This window comes from Mustela erminea, chromosome 19 (assembly GCF_009829155.1).
Source record: "Mustela erminea isolate mMusErm1 chromosome 19, mMusErm1.Pri, whole genome shotgun sequence".
NCBI lineage: Eukaryota > Metazoa > Chordata > Mammalia > Carnivora > Mustelidae > Mustela > Mustela erminea.
In genome coordinates this window covers 25,759,251-25,777,150 of record NC_045632.1, presented here as the reverse complement: position 1 = coordinate 25,777,150, position 17,900 = coordinate 25,759,251, and the positions used below count along the sequence as shown (strand labels likewise).

General features: G+C 35.4%; 1 protein-coding gene across 1 annotated transcript in view; it reads left to right on the top strand.

The window, feature by feature from the left end:
* The window catches only part of ITFG1 (integrin alpha FG-GAP repeat containing 1), a 293,792-nt gene that overhangs the window by 27,944 nt on the left and 247,948 nt on the right, over positions 1-17,900 (top strand). The window contains exon 6 of the mRNA XM_032326067.1: positions 2,975-3,069. Coding sequence (XP_032181958.1) covers positions 2,975-3,069 — 95 coding nt within the window. The remainder of the gene's footprint in view (positions 1-2,974; positions 3,070-17,900) is intronic.

The window sequence follows — 17,900 nt, the reverse complement described above, 5'->3', positions numbered from 1 at the left end:
GCCAAAATCAACAGTCAGGTGCTTAACCTGTTGAGCCTCTGTCGGGTCCCTCAGAGGAGCTTACATCTTAAAAAGTGCTCTTAGTTGAGAAGAGGGTACTTGGATACCAGTTAAGAAAAGCAAAGTAGGGCCTTGATAAATGACAATGACTTTGACAATGGAGTGTGTTCTACTGATGATGAATTGAGAAATTATTTTATTTAAATTTGCTCGCTCTTCTATAGTTCATAATAATTTACCAGTGTGACCTCCCTGGTTTTGATAATTGTACTATGGTTATATTAGATGTTGACATTAAAGGAAACTGAATGAAGGATATATGAAAACTTTTTATGATTGTTTTTTATAATTAAACAAAATTTACATAATGTATAATTAGCCGTATGAAGTGTACAATTTAATGATATTTAGTATATTCACAATGTTTTGTGACTATTACCTACTTCCGGCAGCTTTTCATTATTTCTGCAGGGAACTCTGTATCCATTAAACGATCACTTTCCCTTTCCCCCTACCCCCAGCCCTTGGCAACCGCTAAATCTGCTTTCTCTCTCTATGGATTTGCCTATCATTGGTATTTCATCTAAATGAAATCATACAGGATGTGACCTTTTATGTCTGGCTTCTTTCACAAAGCATAATGTTTTAAGGTTCATCCATGTTGTGCCATGTATCAGTACTTAGGGTATTTTCATTTTTGGCTATAAAATATTTTTATTGTATGAATGGCATCTTGTTTATCCATTCATCCATTGGTGGACATTTGGGTTATTTCCAGGTTTTGACTATTGTGAATAGTGCTGCTAAGAGTATTCATGTACAAGTATTTGTTTGAATACTTGTTTTCAACTGTTTTGGATACATACCTAAGTATACAAATGCAGGGTCATGTGGTAATTCTATGTTTAACTTTTTGAAGAACTGCCAGACTTTTCCACAGCGGTGCATCATTTTATATTCCCAGCAGTAGTGTACAAAATTTTCTGTTTATTCACTTCCTCCCCAACACTTTTCTTTTTTGGTTTTGATTATTGCCATCCTATGGTTGTGAAGTAGTTTTTCATTAAGGTCTTCTTTCATAATTCCTTAATGACTCACAATGTTGAGCGTCCTTTGACGTGTTTAGTAGCCATTTGTGTATGTTCTTAGATATAGTCCTTTGCCCACTTTTTAATTAGGTTTTTTTAATTGTTGAATTGTAAAGGCTAAGTACTTTTTCCCATTCTATGAAATTCTCATTTCACTTCCTTGATAGTATCTTGTGATGTACAAAAGTTCTTAGTTTTGATTAATCTAATTCATCTATTTTTTTCTCTTGTTGAATTCTTTTGGTATTATATCTAAAATTCCATTTCCAACTCCAAGGTCATGAAGATTTTCCCGTAGGTTTTCATACAAGAGTTTTATAGTTTTAGCCCCTTGATCCATTTTGAGTTAATTTTTGATATATGGTTTAAGATTCTAAATTTATTCTTTGGCTCAAAATGTTGGAATTAATATTCATAAGAGATAATCATCATTCTTCATTGTCTTAGAAAAAACATTTATGATAATATTAAATCATTTTTTCTTATTCTTAAAAAAGAATTGAAGAATATAAGAGCTAAAACTATAAAATTCTCAGGAGAAAGCATATGGATAAATCTGTATGAACTTGGATTTTAAAATGGTTTCCTAGATATGACAGATAAGAAGAGGTAAGAACAATCAACAAAAAAATAAATAAATGAATAGGATTCATGAAAAAACTTCTGTACATCATAGGATGCTCTCAAGAAAGTGAAAAGCCAATGTGCAGAATGTGAGAACTTTTACCTAAAAATAAAACATTATATATAAAAATCTAACTTAAAAATAAGCCAAGGATTTGAGTGGACATTTCTCCAAAGATGTACAAGTGGCCAGTATACACTTAAAACATTTAACATCATTAGCCATCAGGAAAATACAAGTCAAAACCATGAGATACACACCATCTAGGATAACTATAATAAAACAAAGGGACAATAAATAAAAAGTGTTGACAAAGAAACAGAGATGTTGGAACCCTCTGACATTGCTAGTTAAGAACATAATATGGTGAAACCACTTTAGAATATAGTTTGACAGTTCCTCAGAAAGCTAAATATATAGTTACCATGTGACCCAGCAATTCTTAGATATATACCCAAAAGAATTGAAAACATATGTCCACATAAAAACTTGTACATAAATATTCATAGCACCATTATTTATAATAGCCAAGAGTGGAAACAAGCCAAATGTCCATCAAAAGATAAATGGATAGGGGTGCCTGGGTGGCTCAGTGGGTTAAGCCTCTGCCTTCAGCTCAGGTCGTGACCTCAGGGTCCTGGGATCGAGCTCCATGTCGGGCTCTCTGCTCAAAAAGGAGCCTGCTTCCCCCTCTCTCTCTCTGCCAACTGTGATCTCTGTCTGTCAAATAAATAAATAAATAAAATCTTTTTTTAAAAAGACAAATGAATCAACAAAAAGCATAACCATATAGTGAAATATTATTCAGCCATTAAAAGGATCGAAGTACTGACACATGCTACAACATACATGAACCTGAAATTATATTCTAAGTGAAAAAAACCTGACATAGAAGTCCATATATGATTCCATTTATATCTAATTTCCAGAGTAGGGAAATAATAATGATACAAAGCAAATTAGTACTTGCCAAGGGCAAGAGGGAGAAGAGAATGGGTAGTAAATAATGGATACAGGGTTTGTTTTTGAGGTAAAGAAATTTTTCTGTTGATAGTGGTGAAGTTTGCAAACTGTGACTATACTAAAAAGCATGAAACTGTATACTCAAAGAGAATGAATTTTATGGTATGAGAAATATCTCAACAAAAATCAATACATTTTAAAAATACCTTGCAACAGAGGATTTTCTGTTTTAAAACAATGCTTATTTGATATTTGCCTTAAGAAAATTCTTTTTTTTTTTTTTTTTTTTTTTTTTTAGGAATTTATCCTGGCATCCTGCATTGACCACTAAAAGTAAAATGCGAATTCCACATTCTCATGCGTTTATTGATCTGACTGCAGATTTTACAGCAGGTAAGTTACACATAAATGTAAAATATTTCTTTTGAACTGCCAAAGAATTACAAGATTTTATTTATTCTTTTCATAGTAATCATATCCTACTGAATTGAATGGTAAAACCAAAATGTTAAAGGGTTATAAGGAAGTCAGTGATATTAGATACACTTTAAAAGTACTGGACGTAGAGGTGCCTGGGTGGCCTAGTTGGTTAAGGGTCTGCCTTAGGCTCAGATCATGATCCCAGGGTCCTGGGATCGAGCCCACATTGGGCTCCCTGCTCAGTGGGAAGCCTGCTTCTCCCGCTGCCCTTCCTTCCTGTTCTCTCTCTCTCAAATAAATAAAATCTTTAAAAAAAAAAAAAAAAAAAGCACCGGATATAATAAATAAACCTTTAGTTGCTTTTGTTGTTTGTTAACCACATCAAAATTTGGATTCTCCACTTAAAAATTCATGATAATTTAGATACCTGTTGCCTGATGTTTCTTTCCTTTTCCATTTAAAAATTATTGACTAATAAATGCTCTAAATTTAACTGTAAGAAAAGTATTTAGCTTATAATTTAAAAATTTCAGAGGTTTTTTACAAATTTTTTTAATATGAACAATTCTAAACATAGAAAAGTAGAATAATATGATACACTATTCTTTTCTTTTCTTTTCTTTTCTTTTTTTTTTATTTTCAGCATAACAGTATTCATTATTTTTGTACCACACCCATTGCTCCATGCAGTACATGCCCTCTATAATACCCACCACCTGGTACCCCAACCTCCCACCCCCCCGCCACTTCAAACCCCTCAGATTGTTTTTCAGAGTCCATAGTCTCTCATGGTTCACCTCCCCTTCCAATTTCCCCCAACTCCCTTCTCCTCTCCATCTCCCCTTGTCCTCCATGCTATTTGTTATGCTCCACAAATAAGTGAAACCCTATGATAATTGACTCTCTGCTTGACTTATTTCACTCAGCATAATCTCTTCCAGTCCCATCCATGTTGCTACAAAAGTTGGGTATTCATCCTTTGTGATGGAGGCATAATACTCCATAGTGTATATGGACCACATCTTCCTTATCCATTCGTCCATTGAAGGGCATCTTGGTTCTTTCCACAGTTTGGTGACCGTGGCCATTGCTGCTGTAAAATTGGGGTACAGATGGCCTTCTTTTCATGACATCTGTATCTTTGGGGTAAATACCTTATAACTTAGCTTCAACAATTATCAACATACGGCCCATCTTATTTCATTGGTACAACCATCAAGCCCCTCCTGCCCCAAACAATTTGAAATTCCAAACATTGTATCATTTCACTTATGAATATTTTAATCTGTATCTCTAAATGATAAGGAATTTTTTATTTTTAACATCCAAAAGATCATTTTCATATCTAAAAAAATTTAACAATAGTTTCTTAATATCATCAAATATTTATTCACTATTGAAAATGTCCCAGTTATCTCCTAAATGTTTTCATCAAATCAAAAGCTAAACAATGTACGTAGGTATATTAAAAAAAAAAATTACCTGTCAGCACCTGGGTGGCTTAGTCAGTTAAGCTTTCACCTTCTCAGGTCATGATCTCGGGGTTCCAGGATCAAACCCACATCTCGCATCTGGCTCCCTGCACAGCAGAGAGCCTGCTTCTCCCTCTCCCTCTGCCCTTTCCCTGCCTCTTCTCCACCCACCCCCCACCCAGCTCTCATGCACATGCTTGCTCACTCTTTATCTCAAATAAGTAAAAATCTTTGAAAAAAATGAAAATCAAAAAACATCTTTGTGTTACAGAATGTCTCAAACTCTGAATTTTCCATTTCTATCCTCATGGTGTTAGCATGTGACTCTGTTCTCTGTATTTCTTTTAAACCAGTAGTTAAATTTGAAACCTTGATCAGAATGAGACTTCTTTTTTTTTGGTCAAGAATACTTCCTAGATATTGCTGTTTGTTTCAGCTCATTAGGAGACATGTGATTTAAATTCTGTCTCTTTGGTGTTGTTAAGATTGATCAGTAGTTTCAGATTTCCTCAGCATGGACCATTCATTGTGATGCTGTCTTAATGGTTTTAGGTGCTATTGATATTTATGAGCATGTCCAGTATTTCAATAGGAGTTCCAAAATTGTGGCACCTTAAATCTGTCATTCATCTGTATGTATTATTATCTGGAATTTTCTATCTAGTAAAAAAGACAAATTCCATCATTATCTCTTTAGTTACCTCAAGTACAGCTCAGACAGGCAGGTTAAGTGCTGGATTTTTGTTCCTCCTCCCTAATTTTTTTCCAATTATTTTTAATGAGGTCAAATACTTCTAAAATTTGCCATCTTAAATCTTGCCATTTGCGATGACATGGATGGAACAGGGGGTATTATGCTAAGCGAAATAAGTCAATCAGGGAAAGATAAATATATGATCTCACTGATATGAGGAATTTGAGAAACAAGACAGAGGAACATAGGGGAAGGGAAGGGGAAATGAAATAAGAGGAAAACAGAGAGGGAGACAAACTATAAAAGACTCTTAATCTTAGGGAAAAACTGAGGGCTGCTGGAGAGGAGTGGGGTGAGAGGGATGGGGAGACTGGGTTGTGGACATTGGGGAGAATATGTGCTATGATGAGTGCTGTGAATTATGTAAGACTGATGAGTCACAGACCTGTACCCCTGAAACAAATAATACATTATATGTTAATTTAAAAAGAAGTGAAGAATAAATATAAAATACATGTATATATGTATATCAAATAAGTCACCAAGTTATTATATTCAGAGTTTGAACTTAGACTCGTTAACTATGAAATAATCTATTTTGATTTTCAAATGAAGAAAGCCATAGTAAATAAAAAAAAAACTTGCCATCTTAACCATTTTTAAGTGTTTCATTTGGTAGTTTTAAATACACTCATATTGACCTACCATATAACTCATTTCATTTTGTAAAATTAACACTGTACACCAATTACTAACTCCGCATTCCCTTTTCCCACCCTCTAGCAACCCCTATTCTATGTTCTGGCTCTGATTTTGACTACTCTGAGTACTTCAAATAAGTGAAATCATGACAGTATTTGTTATTTTGTGACTGACTTATTCACTTAGCATAATGTCCTCAGGATTCATCCATGTTATAACATATGTCAAGTTTCTTTCCTCTGTATCCCACATTTTGCTTATCCATTCATCTATTCAAGGACACTTAGGGTTATTTCCATGTTTTAGCTGTTGTGAGTAATACTGCTGTGGACATGGATGCACAAACGTCTCTTAGAAATCCTGCTTTCAGGGGTGCCTGGGTGGCTCGGTGGGTTAAGCCTCTGCCTTCGGCTCAGGTCATGATCTCAGGGTCCTGGGATCGAGTCCCGCATCGGGCTCTCTGCTCAGCAGAGCCTGCTTTGCCCTTCTCTCTGCCTGCCTCTCCACCTACTTGTGATCTCTCTCTGTCTATCAAATAAATAAATTTTAAAAAAAAGAAAAGAACTCCTGCTTACAGTTTTTTGGAAATGGAATTTCAGGCCGATATGGTAATTCTTTTTTTATATATATATATATGTTGAGGAACTGCCATTCTAGCAGCTACACCATTTTGCATTCCCACCAGCAGTGCGTAAGTGTTCTCCATGTACTTGCCATTTGTTATATTCTGTTTGTTTGGGGTTTAATAGTAACCCTCCTAATGGGTATAAGGTGGTATCTCTTATATTTTTGATTTGCATTTCCCTAATGATAAATAATGTTGAACATTGTGGAACGCCTGGATGGCTCAGGCAGTTAAGGGTCTGATTCTTGGTTTTGCCTCAGGTTATGGTCTTAAGGTTTTGGGATTAAACCCTGCGTCACGCTTCACACTCTGTGGGGAGTCTGCTCAAGGATTCTCTTTCTCTCTCCCTTACCCTTTCTCTCAAATAAATCTTAAAAAAAAAAAAAAAAGTTGACCATCTTTTCGTGTGTTTATTGGCTATGTGCATATCTCCTTCGTAAGAATGTTTATTCAAGTCCTTTGTCCATTTTTTAATTGGATTTTTTTTTTTTTTTTTTTTTTTGGTGGTGTTGAGTTTGAGTTATTCTCTATTCAGAGTATTCCTCATCAGTGATAAGATTTACAAATATTCTCTATCATTTTAAGGATGCTTTTTTACTCTGTTGATAGTGTTTCTGGATGCAGCAGTTTTTAAAAAAAAAATTTTTTTAAGATTTTATTTATTTATTTGACAGAGCTAGAGAGCACAAGCAGTCAGAGCAGTAGAGGGAGAGGGAGAAGCAGACTTCCCACTGAGCAGGGAGCCCAATGTGGGGCTCGATCCCAGGACCCTGGGATCATGACCTGAGCTGAAGGCGGTCGCTTAACCAATTGAGCCACCCAGGCACCCCAGTTTTTAAAAATTTTTAAGCCCATTTTTTTGTCTTGTTTTTTTGTTGCCTGTGCCTTTGGTGTCTACCCAAGAAATTATTGCCAAGTCCAGTGTCATGAAGCTTTTGCCCTATATTTTCTCAGAAGAGTTTCATACTTACATACTTTTGTCCCTTTAGGGCTTTGATCTGTTTTGTGTTAACTTTTGTATACTGTGTTAGATAGGAGTCTAACCTCATTCTTTTGCATGGATACCTGGTTTTTTCCAGCACCATTCATTGAAAAAACTTGTCATTTCCCCCACGAAATGGTCTTGGCACCCTTGTCAAAAGTCATTTGACAATATATAGGAGGATTTATTTTGGGGCTCTGTATCCTATACATTTGACTTTAAGCCAATACCACACTGTTTTGATTATCATAGCTGTTCAGTAAATTTTGAAATCAAACTGAATTTTTCACCTTCGTTCTTTTTCAAAATTGTTTTGGCTATTTGGGGTCCTTTGATATTCCTTATGAATTTTAGGGTGGATTTTTCCGTTCCTGCAAAAAATGTCCTTGGGATTTTGTTAAGGATTGTTCTGAGTCTGTGGATCACTTTGGGTAATATTGACATCTTAATAATATTGTCTTCCAGTCAATGAACATGGAATATATTTCCATTGTTTTATGTCTTTTAATGATTTCTTTTGGCAGTGTTTTTTAGTTTTCACTTTACACGTCTTTCACCTCCTTGGTTAATTCCATCCTATTGTTAATGAAGTTGTTTCTTAATTTCCTTTTTAGATTTTTCATTGTCAGTGTGTATAAATGCAATCACTTTGTGTGTTAATTTTGCGTCCTGCTATTTTGCTAAATTCATTTATTCTGACACATTTTTGTGGAATTTTTAGGGTTTTCTACAGATAAACTCATATTGTCTCTATGCAGAGATCATTTTGCTTCCTCCTAATTGTTTACCTTATATTTCTTTCTGTTCTTCATCCTATTTTTACCAGTAAAGAAAATCTCTTTGAGTAATCTTTCTAAAGTTAGCTTAAAATACATGGGGAAATATTAAAAACTGTTATTATTAGTACTGTGTTTTTCAAAACATTATTTCTGCTGCTAAAATCATTTCAGCAAAGTTATTGAATACCTGCTCCATGCAAAGCCCTCTGCTCTTTGTTATGTGAAATACAAGGATGAGAAGAAATGCTTGCAGTCCTCAAAGAGCATTTAGTTTTCTGGGAGAGTCTACCAGTCTAGCCATGTTATGTGGCAGAATAAATAATTACATATTACTTTATATATATAAATGTTTAAGTATATAAATATATTTAAAGTAATTATATATTAATTACAAACTGCTGTATAATAACAAGAGAGATAGTAGGAAGAGACAGACAGCCCCACTGTTCTTGGACTAGAGTCCTACACAGTTGAGCTAAGAATTTGGCCACCAAGAAAATGCGTTATATGCTTCTCATTATCCATCATATGCTCTATACTCATTCTTTAGAAAATATAAAGCTTTGCTAAACAATTAGTTCTAGAAGAAATTCTTGTTATAAGTGGGACTTCCTATGGGAGACAAGATATAATGTAGTAATTGAGTTGCCTATGACAAATATTTTTTAAATGTTTTTATTAGATATTTTTATAATTACCTAAACATGGCTTTTAATGACTTTTATCCATTGTATGGTTGTAACATAGCTTATTTAATCCTTTTTTTGGACAGTAGTTTCTTGTTTTTATTTCATTTTTTATTCTAAATAGAGACTTATTTTGTGTACTTATTTTGTGTACATCTCTGAAAAGTTAAGGGGAGGGCCTGGAAGTAAAATAACCTGGTTAAACAAGTGTGAAGATTTTTAAGGTAAAACATAGCCACATTGCCCTTCAGAAACCTAAGAGAGTGCTTCTTTCTCCCACCTTTCCCAAAACGTGCGTATTACTTTTTGTTTATTACTATTTGGATAAGTGAAAAAAAATTTGATTATACCTTTAACATCCATTTCTCAAATTAGTATGAAATCGAATTTTTTTCATATGAGAGTTTCATATGTGTATTGCCTTATGTATTGCTGACAGTTGCCTGTTATTTAAAGCTATATTGAAAAGTGAAAACTAAAAAGACATGAAACTAAATGAAAATTAAAACTAAGCATGAAGGGACACCTGGGTGGCTCAGTCAGTTAGGTGTCTGCCATTGGCTCAGGTCATGATCTTGGAGCCCTGAAAAAGAGCCCCGCATCAGGCTTCCTGCTTAAGGGAGAGTCGGCGTCTCCCTCTGCCTCTGGCCCTTTCCCTGCTCGCGCTCTCTCTCTATCTCTCTCAAATAAATAAATTAAATCTTAAAAAAAAAAAACTGAAATTAAATATGAAATCTTGAGGCATCTGGGTGGCCCAGTCAGTTAAGCATCTGACTTTTGATTTCTGCTCAGGTCATGATCTCAGGGTCATGAGATCAAACCCCACATCAGGCTCTACACTTGGCATGGATCCTACTTAAGACTGTCTCTCTCCCTTTCCCCTACCCCTACTCATACTCTCTCTCTCTAAAAGAAAAAACAAAACTAAACTAAACATGAAAACTAAAAACATACCATTAAAACCTAATTTAGTGAAAGCAGTTCTGTAGGGAAGCAAGTCAGTAGAACCCACAATCTGGCCCAGAGCAAGGACAGGTCCTTGGAATGTTAAGAGAATGGTCCACATGTCCACATGTCCCAAGTCATTCACCTGTAAATATCTTCTTTCTCAACTGAATTTTGATGCAGGCTCTAATTTATAGCAAGAACCTGGATTTTGGTATTTCTTTTCATTTTTGAAGGCAGGTATATTTTCCTCAGTCACCTAAATGGGGACGAGATGAGTTTTCTTCTGTAGAAATAAAAGAATGTAATAGAGTCTACTCCAACTGATGTGTAGTCATTTCTGCTATATATGGGGGGTTGGACCAAGATTCTAAGATTATTTTCTTCAGGTGGATTATTGAAGAAAATGAGATGATCAGAATAATGTATTAAGAAATACAGAATATTTGGGGGTAGTAAAGAACTGAAAATCTTGAAGACTATTTAGAAAATACGTACATGAGTCAGTTTCCACTGATTGTAGAAGTCCTTTGATTGATAGAATAACACAGTTTTACAGCAAAGTAGAGAATTTAGGAAGATTTGATATGGGAGAATTTGAGTTTAGACAAAAGGTATTTGAGACTGCGGTGGGTGGCGGGACATACATGCAAGCAATCATTGTCAATTTTACCCTAGAACTTGAGAATACAGTTCAAGGTCAGAACCTTAATTTGGGTCTTTTGCTTTGTTGAGACTATGGAAATGGCTGAGCTCTTTGATTAATAAGAACAGAGGGCTATGAATCCAGTATTCTTTTTGTTTGATCAGTTATTTATGTGTGTATTTATATATTTTTAAAATTATTTAAAAGTAATGTGATTATGGTAAGAAACCCAAACAGTTCAAAGAAAGGCAACCGCTATTTTCAGTTTCCTCTGCCCTTCCTGAAATGTTCTGCACAGATACACACTTCCCATTTTTACCCAAAAGGAAGTAAATTTTGTGTATAATTGTGAATCTATCTTAATTCAGATATATTAACATATAAGCAACATATAGATCTACCTGGGTTTTTTTTAAATGACTTATGGGGTCTTCCATTATATAGAGATACTATAATTTGACTAAATATCTGTCTCTTGATGGACATTTGTATGCTTCTCCTTTTTTTTTTGCAACAGTACTCCATTAAACATTTTTGTTCATACATCTCTGTATTTGCATGCAAACATGGGAATATCACATATTCCCAGAACTTTAATTAAGCTTGTACATGTGCTTTTCTTTCCCTTAACTGTCTTTTATCAGAGAATATTTTAAATATGTGGAAGAGAATAAAGGATAAGCTAGAATGAACATAGAAAACTTTTATTATTAATTCTCATAAATATTGCAGTTTCCCTTCGGAGGCTGTATTGCAATCCGATGAAAAGTATATGAAAGTGCTCATTCTAGCCAACATTGGATATTTTCTATCCAATATGTATTAATTATGGATTATTTCAGGCATACAGAAAAAGTGGGCATGACATTTGTTGTTTTATATGTTCACATTTTTTGCTAGTCTAATAGATAAAAATCATACCTTGTTTTGATTTGCATTTCTTAAAATGTTATTAATGTTAAACAGCTTTTCATATAGTTATTAGCCATTTGTGATTCTTTCTCTTGGAATTGTCTTTTTATATACTTTGTCCCTTTTTTTGTTGGAGTTTTTTATTTTAAAAATATAAATTTTAAAATTTATAAAAGTTCTTTTTTCTGGTATCTTTTTTAATTATTTAAATTCAGTTTAGTTAATATATACTGTATTATTATTTGTTGAGGTAGAATTTAGTGGTTCGTCAGTTGCATATAACACCCAGTGCTCATTTTATCAAATGCCCTCCTTAATGCCCAGCACTCAGTTACCTCAGTCCCCTCCAGCAACCCTCAGTTTTCCAGAGTTCAGCATCTCTTATGGTTTACCTCCCTCTCTATTTTCATCTTATTTTATTTTTCCTTCCCTTTCCCCATATTCATCTGTTTTATTTCTTAAGTTCCACATATGAATGAAATCATATGGCATTTGTGTTTCTCTGACTGACTTATTTTGCTTAGCATAATACCCTGTAGTTCCATCCACATAAAAGATCTTTTACCTTAAGGAAACTATTTTTACTTTGTGATGTATGCTATACATATCTCCAGCTTGTGTTTGTATAACTTTTTACTTTGTACTTAGCATTTTTTGGACGTATAGAATTGTTAAATGTTTACTAATCACATTTTTCTTTCATGGTTTTTAAGTTTTCTGTCATGCTTGGAAAATGCCATTTGTGTGTAAGATTTTTTAAAACAAGTTTTTAAAATATTTTTGGTGCTTTTTAATCTTTCAATTGCATTTTCTTGTTGATATTTTTATTATGTCTTTAGTTTTAGTTGATAGTTTTGTTATATCTTTATTAATGGCCCCTGAGGATTCCTTCTTCAGCAGCACAGGCTTCCTTCTATTTCTTGCCAGTAATTCCAGTACTTAACTGTTTATCTGTGTCCTCCCTTATACAGCATGTGGGTCATCTTTTCCTTCCTATAGGTTTGCAAATAAAGAAACAGTCCCAATCATTGGTCATTTAAACAGAGAATTTATTATACTTGAATAAAAGATGACTCACTTTAAAAAGAGTATCATAAATAGTGCCATTGAAATTGTAACAGATTATAACATAGGTATACACGGGAAACAGCCAATTTGTTTTCTAAAATCAAAGCTCTAAAATCTGTTGCCTTGGACACATATTGGAGAAAGGAAATTTAAACTTCTCAATTAAAATTATCTTGGGCTCTTTAGGGTTTTAATTTTTCAGTTAAATTTTCAGTTTTTCTAGGACTTACCCTATTTCTCCTTCTAGCCTGAGTGGCAACTGGGTAAGCCTAAGGATAGGTTCATAAGTCCTCAAAGAATTGGAAGAAGAGATCTTTGTGTCTGCTCTGAAGTCCTTATACCACCACACTGATGACCGTTATACACTAGGTACCCTGCTGGCATTTGCTGCTGAAGTAGGCAGCTGGGGAACTCCTTCCTGATCTTTTCTGAAACGGTCAGAGCCTCACAGTCTGCCTGCCTAACTTAATTCTGCCTTGAATCTCACTGTTTGAATGGATTCCTCTGAAGCTCCACCCCTTCCATTGAGCCCTCTGACTTGGATTGTCCATCAAGTGTCCTGTGTCTTGGGATTCACTTGACTTAAACCATACTAGCCCAAGCAAGGACCAGTGACCCTCGACTTGGCTACCTTTTATGATCTTAAGTCTCTTCTCTACAAATGAAAGTCAAGGGGAGTGTTGAGAATTCTAGGTGAGGCTTCTACACTGCCTTTTATGTCATTAAGAATAACCCCTGTACATAGTTGTCATTTCACAAGCCAGGCTCCTCCTTGAGTTCTAGTAGGAAGTAGCGTGCAGGTTGTATTCATCTTTCCCTTCAGCTTCATCACTTTCTCTGTTCTTAGTGTTTTCCTTCTCCAGGTTGAACCTTGACTGAGGCCAAGAAAGGTGATCAAGGAAACTGGCCTTGAATCTCCTCTTTTTCCAATCTCTGACTCCTCCTCTTTGCCCCCAGCCTTCTTATTACCTCCCTAGTAGCTCACATTCAAGCTTGAGTTCTTTCTACCTATGATTTAAGTAAAATTTGTTCAGATCCCCAGGTTTGGCTTTTAACGTGTAAATAGAATTCTGGGGATTTAGGACTCTTTTTCATTCTCAACAGAGCCTGACTTTTAGTACTTTTTTCTGGCTGGAGACTCAAATACTGCTATTTTGGAGGTCAAAACCTGAATAGTTGACTCTTTTTTGTGGTTCTGCTGTGGTAACCCTAACCAATAGTTTTCAAAGTGTGGTCTGGGTATCCCTGAGGATGCCAAAGACCCTTTTTTTGATTGGGGTGGGGGGGTTGCTGCCCAGAAGGACCAAGTAATTTTTATAAAAACTGTAAGACATTATTTGCCTTTTTACCCTCATTCTCTTACATTCTTTTCACTGTTGTTCTCTTTGCTCTCATTCTCTCATGACACAGTGGAGTTTCTCAGAAACTTTGAAACATGTACTGTGTTCATTACTTTGACATCTTGTGTGTGTGTGCTTATATATTCTTATGTTTTTAAAATGTCTGCTTTAATGGTGTGTGACCAAATGCCCAAGTTCAATAAATGCTTGTTGAATAAATCTCCAACGTAAATTTTGCAGAGTCTGCCCTGGACTCTTGACCATGTAAAATATGTTCTTCACATAACATTAGTAACTTTAGTAATCATTTTTAAATGCTAACTATTTTAATTAAGACATTCCTATTCTAAAAAAGTGTCTACTTTAATTTTTAATTTGGTAGGTTATATCTATATTATATCTATTATATGATAGACACAAGTCATGTACAAAAGCTCACTGGGGTCCTCAGTAAGAGTAGAAAGAGATCCTGAGACCAAAAAAACTGCCCTAGGCAAATGGGTGTCTCTGACTGACTGGGGTCATTATACAAAGTAGTGAAAAAGACTCATGTAATAATCTTGATACATACTTACATTTTTCAATCAAAGATAAGATCTTGGCTGTGTAAAGTCAAATAGATTATAACCATCTCTCTAAGCAACCCCCCCCACCACCACCACTTTATTCCTGCCAAATAATTGCCATGGTTCTGGCATCTAGCCCTGAAAGGCAATCAAATGAAAGGACTAGGAGGCTGGTCTGTTGGTGAGTTGATATAAAATATATAACCTTTGGTCCCAGAGACTCTACCATTTTCTTTATTAGGTCATTTGTCTGTTTATTATAAAACTGGAAAGACATCCATTTACGTAGGCATTAGCCATGTATTTACTTTTAGAACTTGAAAGTTCACCCTTAGAATGCCTTCCTTGTCATTTTCCTCAGCAAGGGAATGGATGGGGCCTGCTAGCATTTAAGAGGCAAATGTTGTCACTGGGAAGGCAAGGGAAACATGACCTGAAAATTTCTTTTTTCCCCCCCTATTTTATTGAGATCTATTGATGTATAGACCCATATCAGTTTAGGGTGTCGAGTATAATAATTTGACTAACATTTATTGTGAAATGATTACCACAATAAGTTTCGTTAATAGCCATCATCTAATATAGATATAAGAAACAAGCAAGTAAAAAAAAGCACACATGCAAAATACTTTTTTCCTTGTGTTGAGCTCTTAGCTCTCACAGATTTCCTATGTATCATTCAGCAGTGTTAGCTATAGTCATCATGTTGTACAATACATCCTAGTATTAATTTATAACTGGAAGTTTGTACCTTTTGACAATCTTACTCTAATCTACCCCCATAACGGCCCTCCTCTGATAACCACAAATCTGATTTCTGAGTTTGGTTTACTTCCTTGTTGTTGTTGTTTTAAATCCTGCATATAAATGAGATTTATCTTACTCTTTCTGACCTGTTTCACTTGGCATTATCCCCTAAAGGTCCACCCATATTGTTGCAAATAGCAGAATTTCTTCATTTTTTATGGCTAAATAATATTCCATGTGTGTGTGCTTGTGTATGTATATACCCCCCCTTCCTTATCATTTCATCCATCGGACACTTTCATCCAATGATGGATGCTTTCCATTTATTGCTGTTGTAAATAATGCTGCAGTGAGCATGGAGATACAGCTGTCTCTTCAGCACAGTGTTTTCATTTCCTTCAGATGTATTCCCAGAAGTGGACTGGGTGGATCATATAGTAGCACTAGTTTTAATCTTTTGAAGACTTTCCATATACCATTTTCCATAGTGGCTGTACCAATTTACAGTACCACCAACAGTATACAAGGATTCTAATAGGCATGAGGTAATAACTCATGGTGTTGATTTGCATTTCAACATGACCTGAAAATTTCTTTGCTATCACAAATACTTTTTCCCTCATTCATCAGTTTCAGTAATCACTGATTTTCTTCTCTGTGAGGCATTATGCTAGAAACCAAGGGTTTAAAGATGAAAAACAAGATCACTAGACTCAAATGCTATAATAGCATGAACCTCAAGGATATTATTATAGCAAGATATCCCTTTATTCATGTTGGATTCGGAAGTTTAAATTTGATTTTTAAATACACTGATTTACATCTTAAATGTTTTAAAATGCAGCAGAATTTCAGACCCAGGTGCATGCCATTGCTGAAGAGAAGTTGTTTGTTGTGCATCTGGTGGAACTACACGGGATTCTTTGCGTCTTTCTTTGCACAACCTTGGTGATCTCATGGTTTTAAGCATCATCTACATGCTAATGACTCCCAAGTTTCTAAGTCACATATCCAGCTGCCTGCCAGCCATCTCCAAAGCTATATATCTGTCTGGTAACACATTTCAGTCAGTCTTTCCCAAACTGTATCCCTCATCTTTCCCTTCAGCCCTCCTCAGCCCCAAGTCTTCCATCTTACTTAACGGTAGCCCCATCTTTCCAGTTATTCTGTTAAAATGTTAGGAGTCATCCTTGTCACCTCTTTCTGTCACATCCCAAAACAGATCCTTAGGAAATACTGTTCATTCTGCTTTCAGAATATATCCCCAACCTGACCTCTTCTCATCACCTTCACTGTAGCGATCCTGGTTCAAGACAACATCATTTCTCATCTGAATTACTCCAGTTACTCCTCCCCTGCTTCTGCTTCTGGCTTTGTCCCCCTATAGTCTCTTTTTAACACATGGGTTGTTGTGATTCTTTAAAAATATAGCTCAGGGGGCGCCTGGGTGGCTCAGTGGATTAAGCCGCTGCCTTCAGCTCAGGTCATGATCTCAGGGTCCTGGGATCGAGCCCCGCATCAGGCTCTCTGCTCAGCAGGGAGCCTGCTTCCCCCTCTGTCTCTGCCTGCCTCTCTGCCTACTTGTGATCTCGCTCTCTGTCAAATAAAATAAATAAAATCTTTAAAAATATATATATATAGCTCAGGTCATGTCACTCTTCTCAAAGTCTCCCAGTTGCTTCTTCATTAGATTTAAAGGTCCAGCCGATGTCTGTAAATTGGCCAGCTGGGCCCACATAATTTTACCCAAGGTTGTTTTCTTTTCCCTTTGATGCCTTACACCAGACACACTAACTTCCACGATTTCCTTAAACACTACAAAGCAAGGTCCAGTTGCAGAGCTTGGGTTAAGTGACTGTTTTCTCTGCCTGGAATATTACTCTCCCAGATACCTCTGTCACCTCTTTTCGGTTATTTCTTCTAATGTACTTCATTTCCTTCACATCTTCATGCAGATGTCATCTTATTTGTCATCGAGTCCTCCTGTGTTCAGAACTGCAACTCACAAGCACCCCCCACCTTTGCCTTTGTTCTCTAGTTTTTCGCTAAATCCTTTTCCCTTGCTAAAATATTATATACTTATTTTTTATTATGTCTTTTCATACTACAACATAAACTCTGTGAGGGTGGGGACTATTGTTTATTATTATTGTTCTATTCACTTTCATTTCTCCGGTACCTAGAACAGTACCTAGCACCAAATAGGAACTTAAGGACATCTGTTGAATAAATAGTCACAAGTTTGGCAGCAAAACTGAATCTGAAGACAGCTAGCATATTTTTAAGTGCTCAAACTGTCCCTAATTGGTAGGGCTCTTTCAGCTAAAGATTTAACAGCTAACCAAGGAAGCTCTTGATGAAAATAGTATTTGTTTCCAGAAGTTCAAATATGTATTATTAAATGGGTTCTCTTTTAAAACTCCACAAGGGTTTTCTCAGAACTATATACAAAGCTTGGGAGTTTTGGCTGTGAAAATTTTATCTAAGCAGGTGTAGAAAATAATGGAGACATTTTTCAAGAATTCTGTCCATTTTTTAAAAAATACAAATTAAACCATTTCAACCCTTAAGATATCATAAGGTTATCTTAAAAGTCCCTTCTAAATGCATTCAGTTTGAACTGATTCAAATTCGATTCTA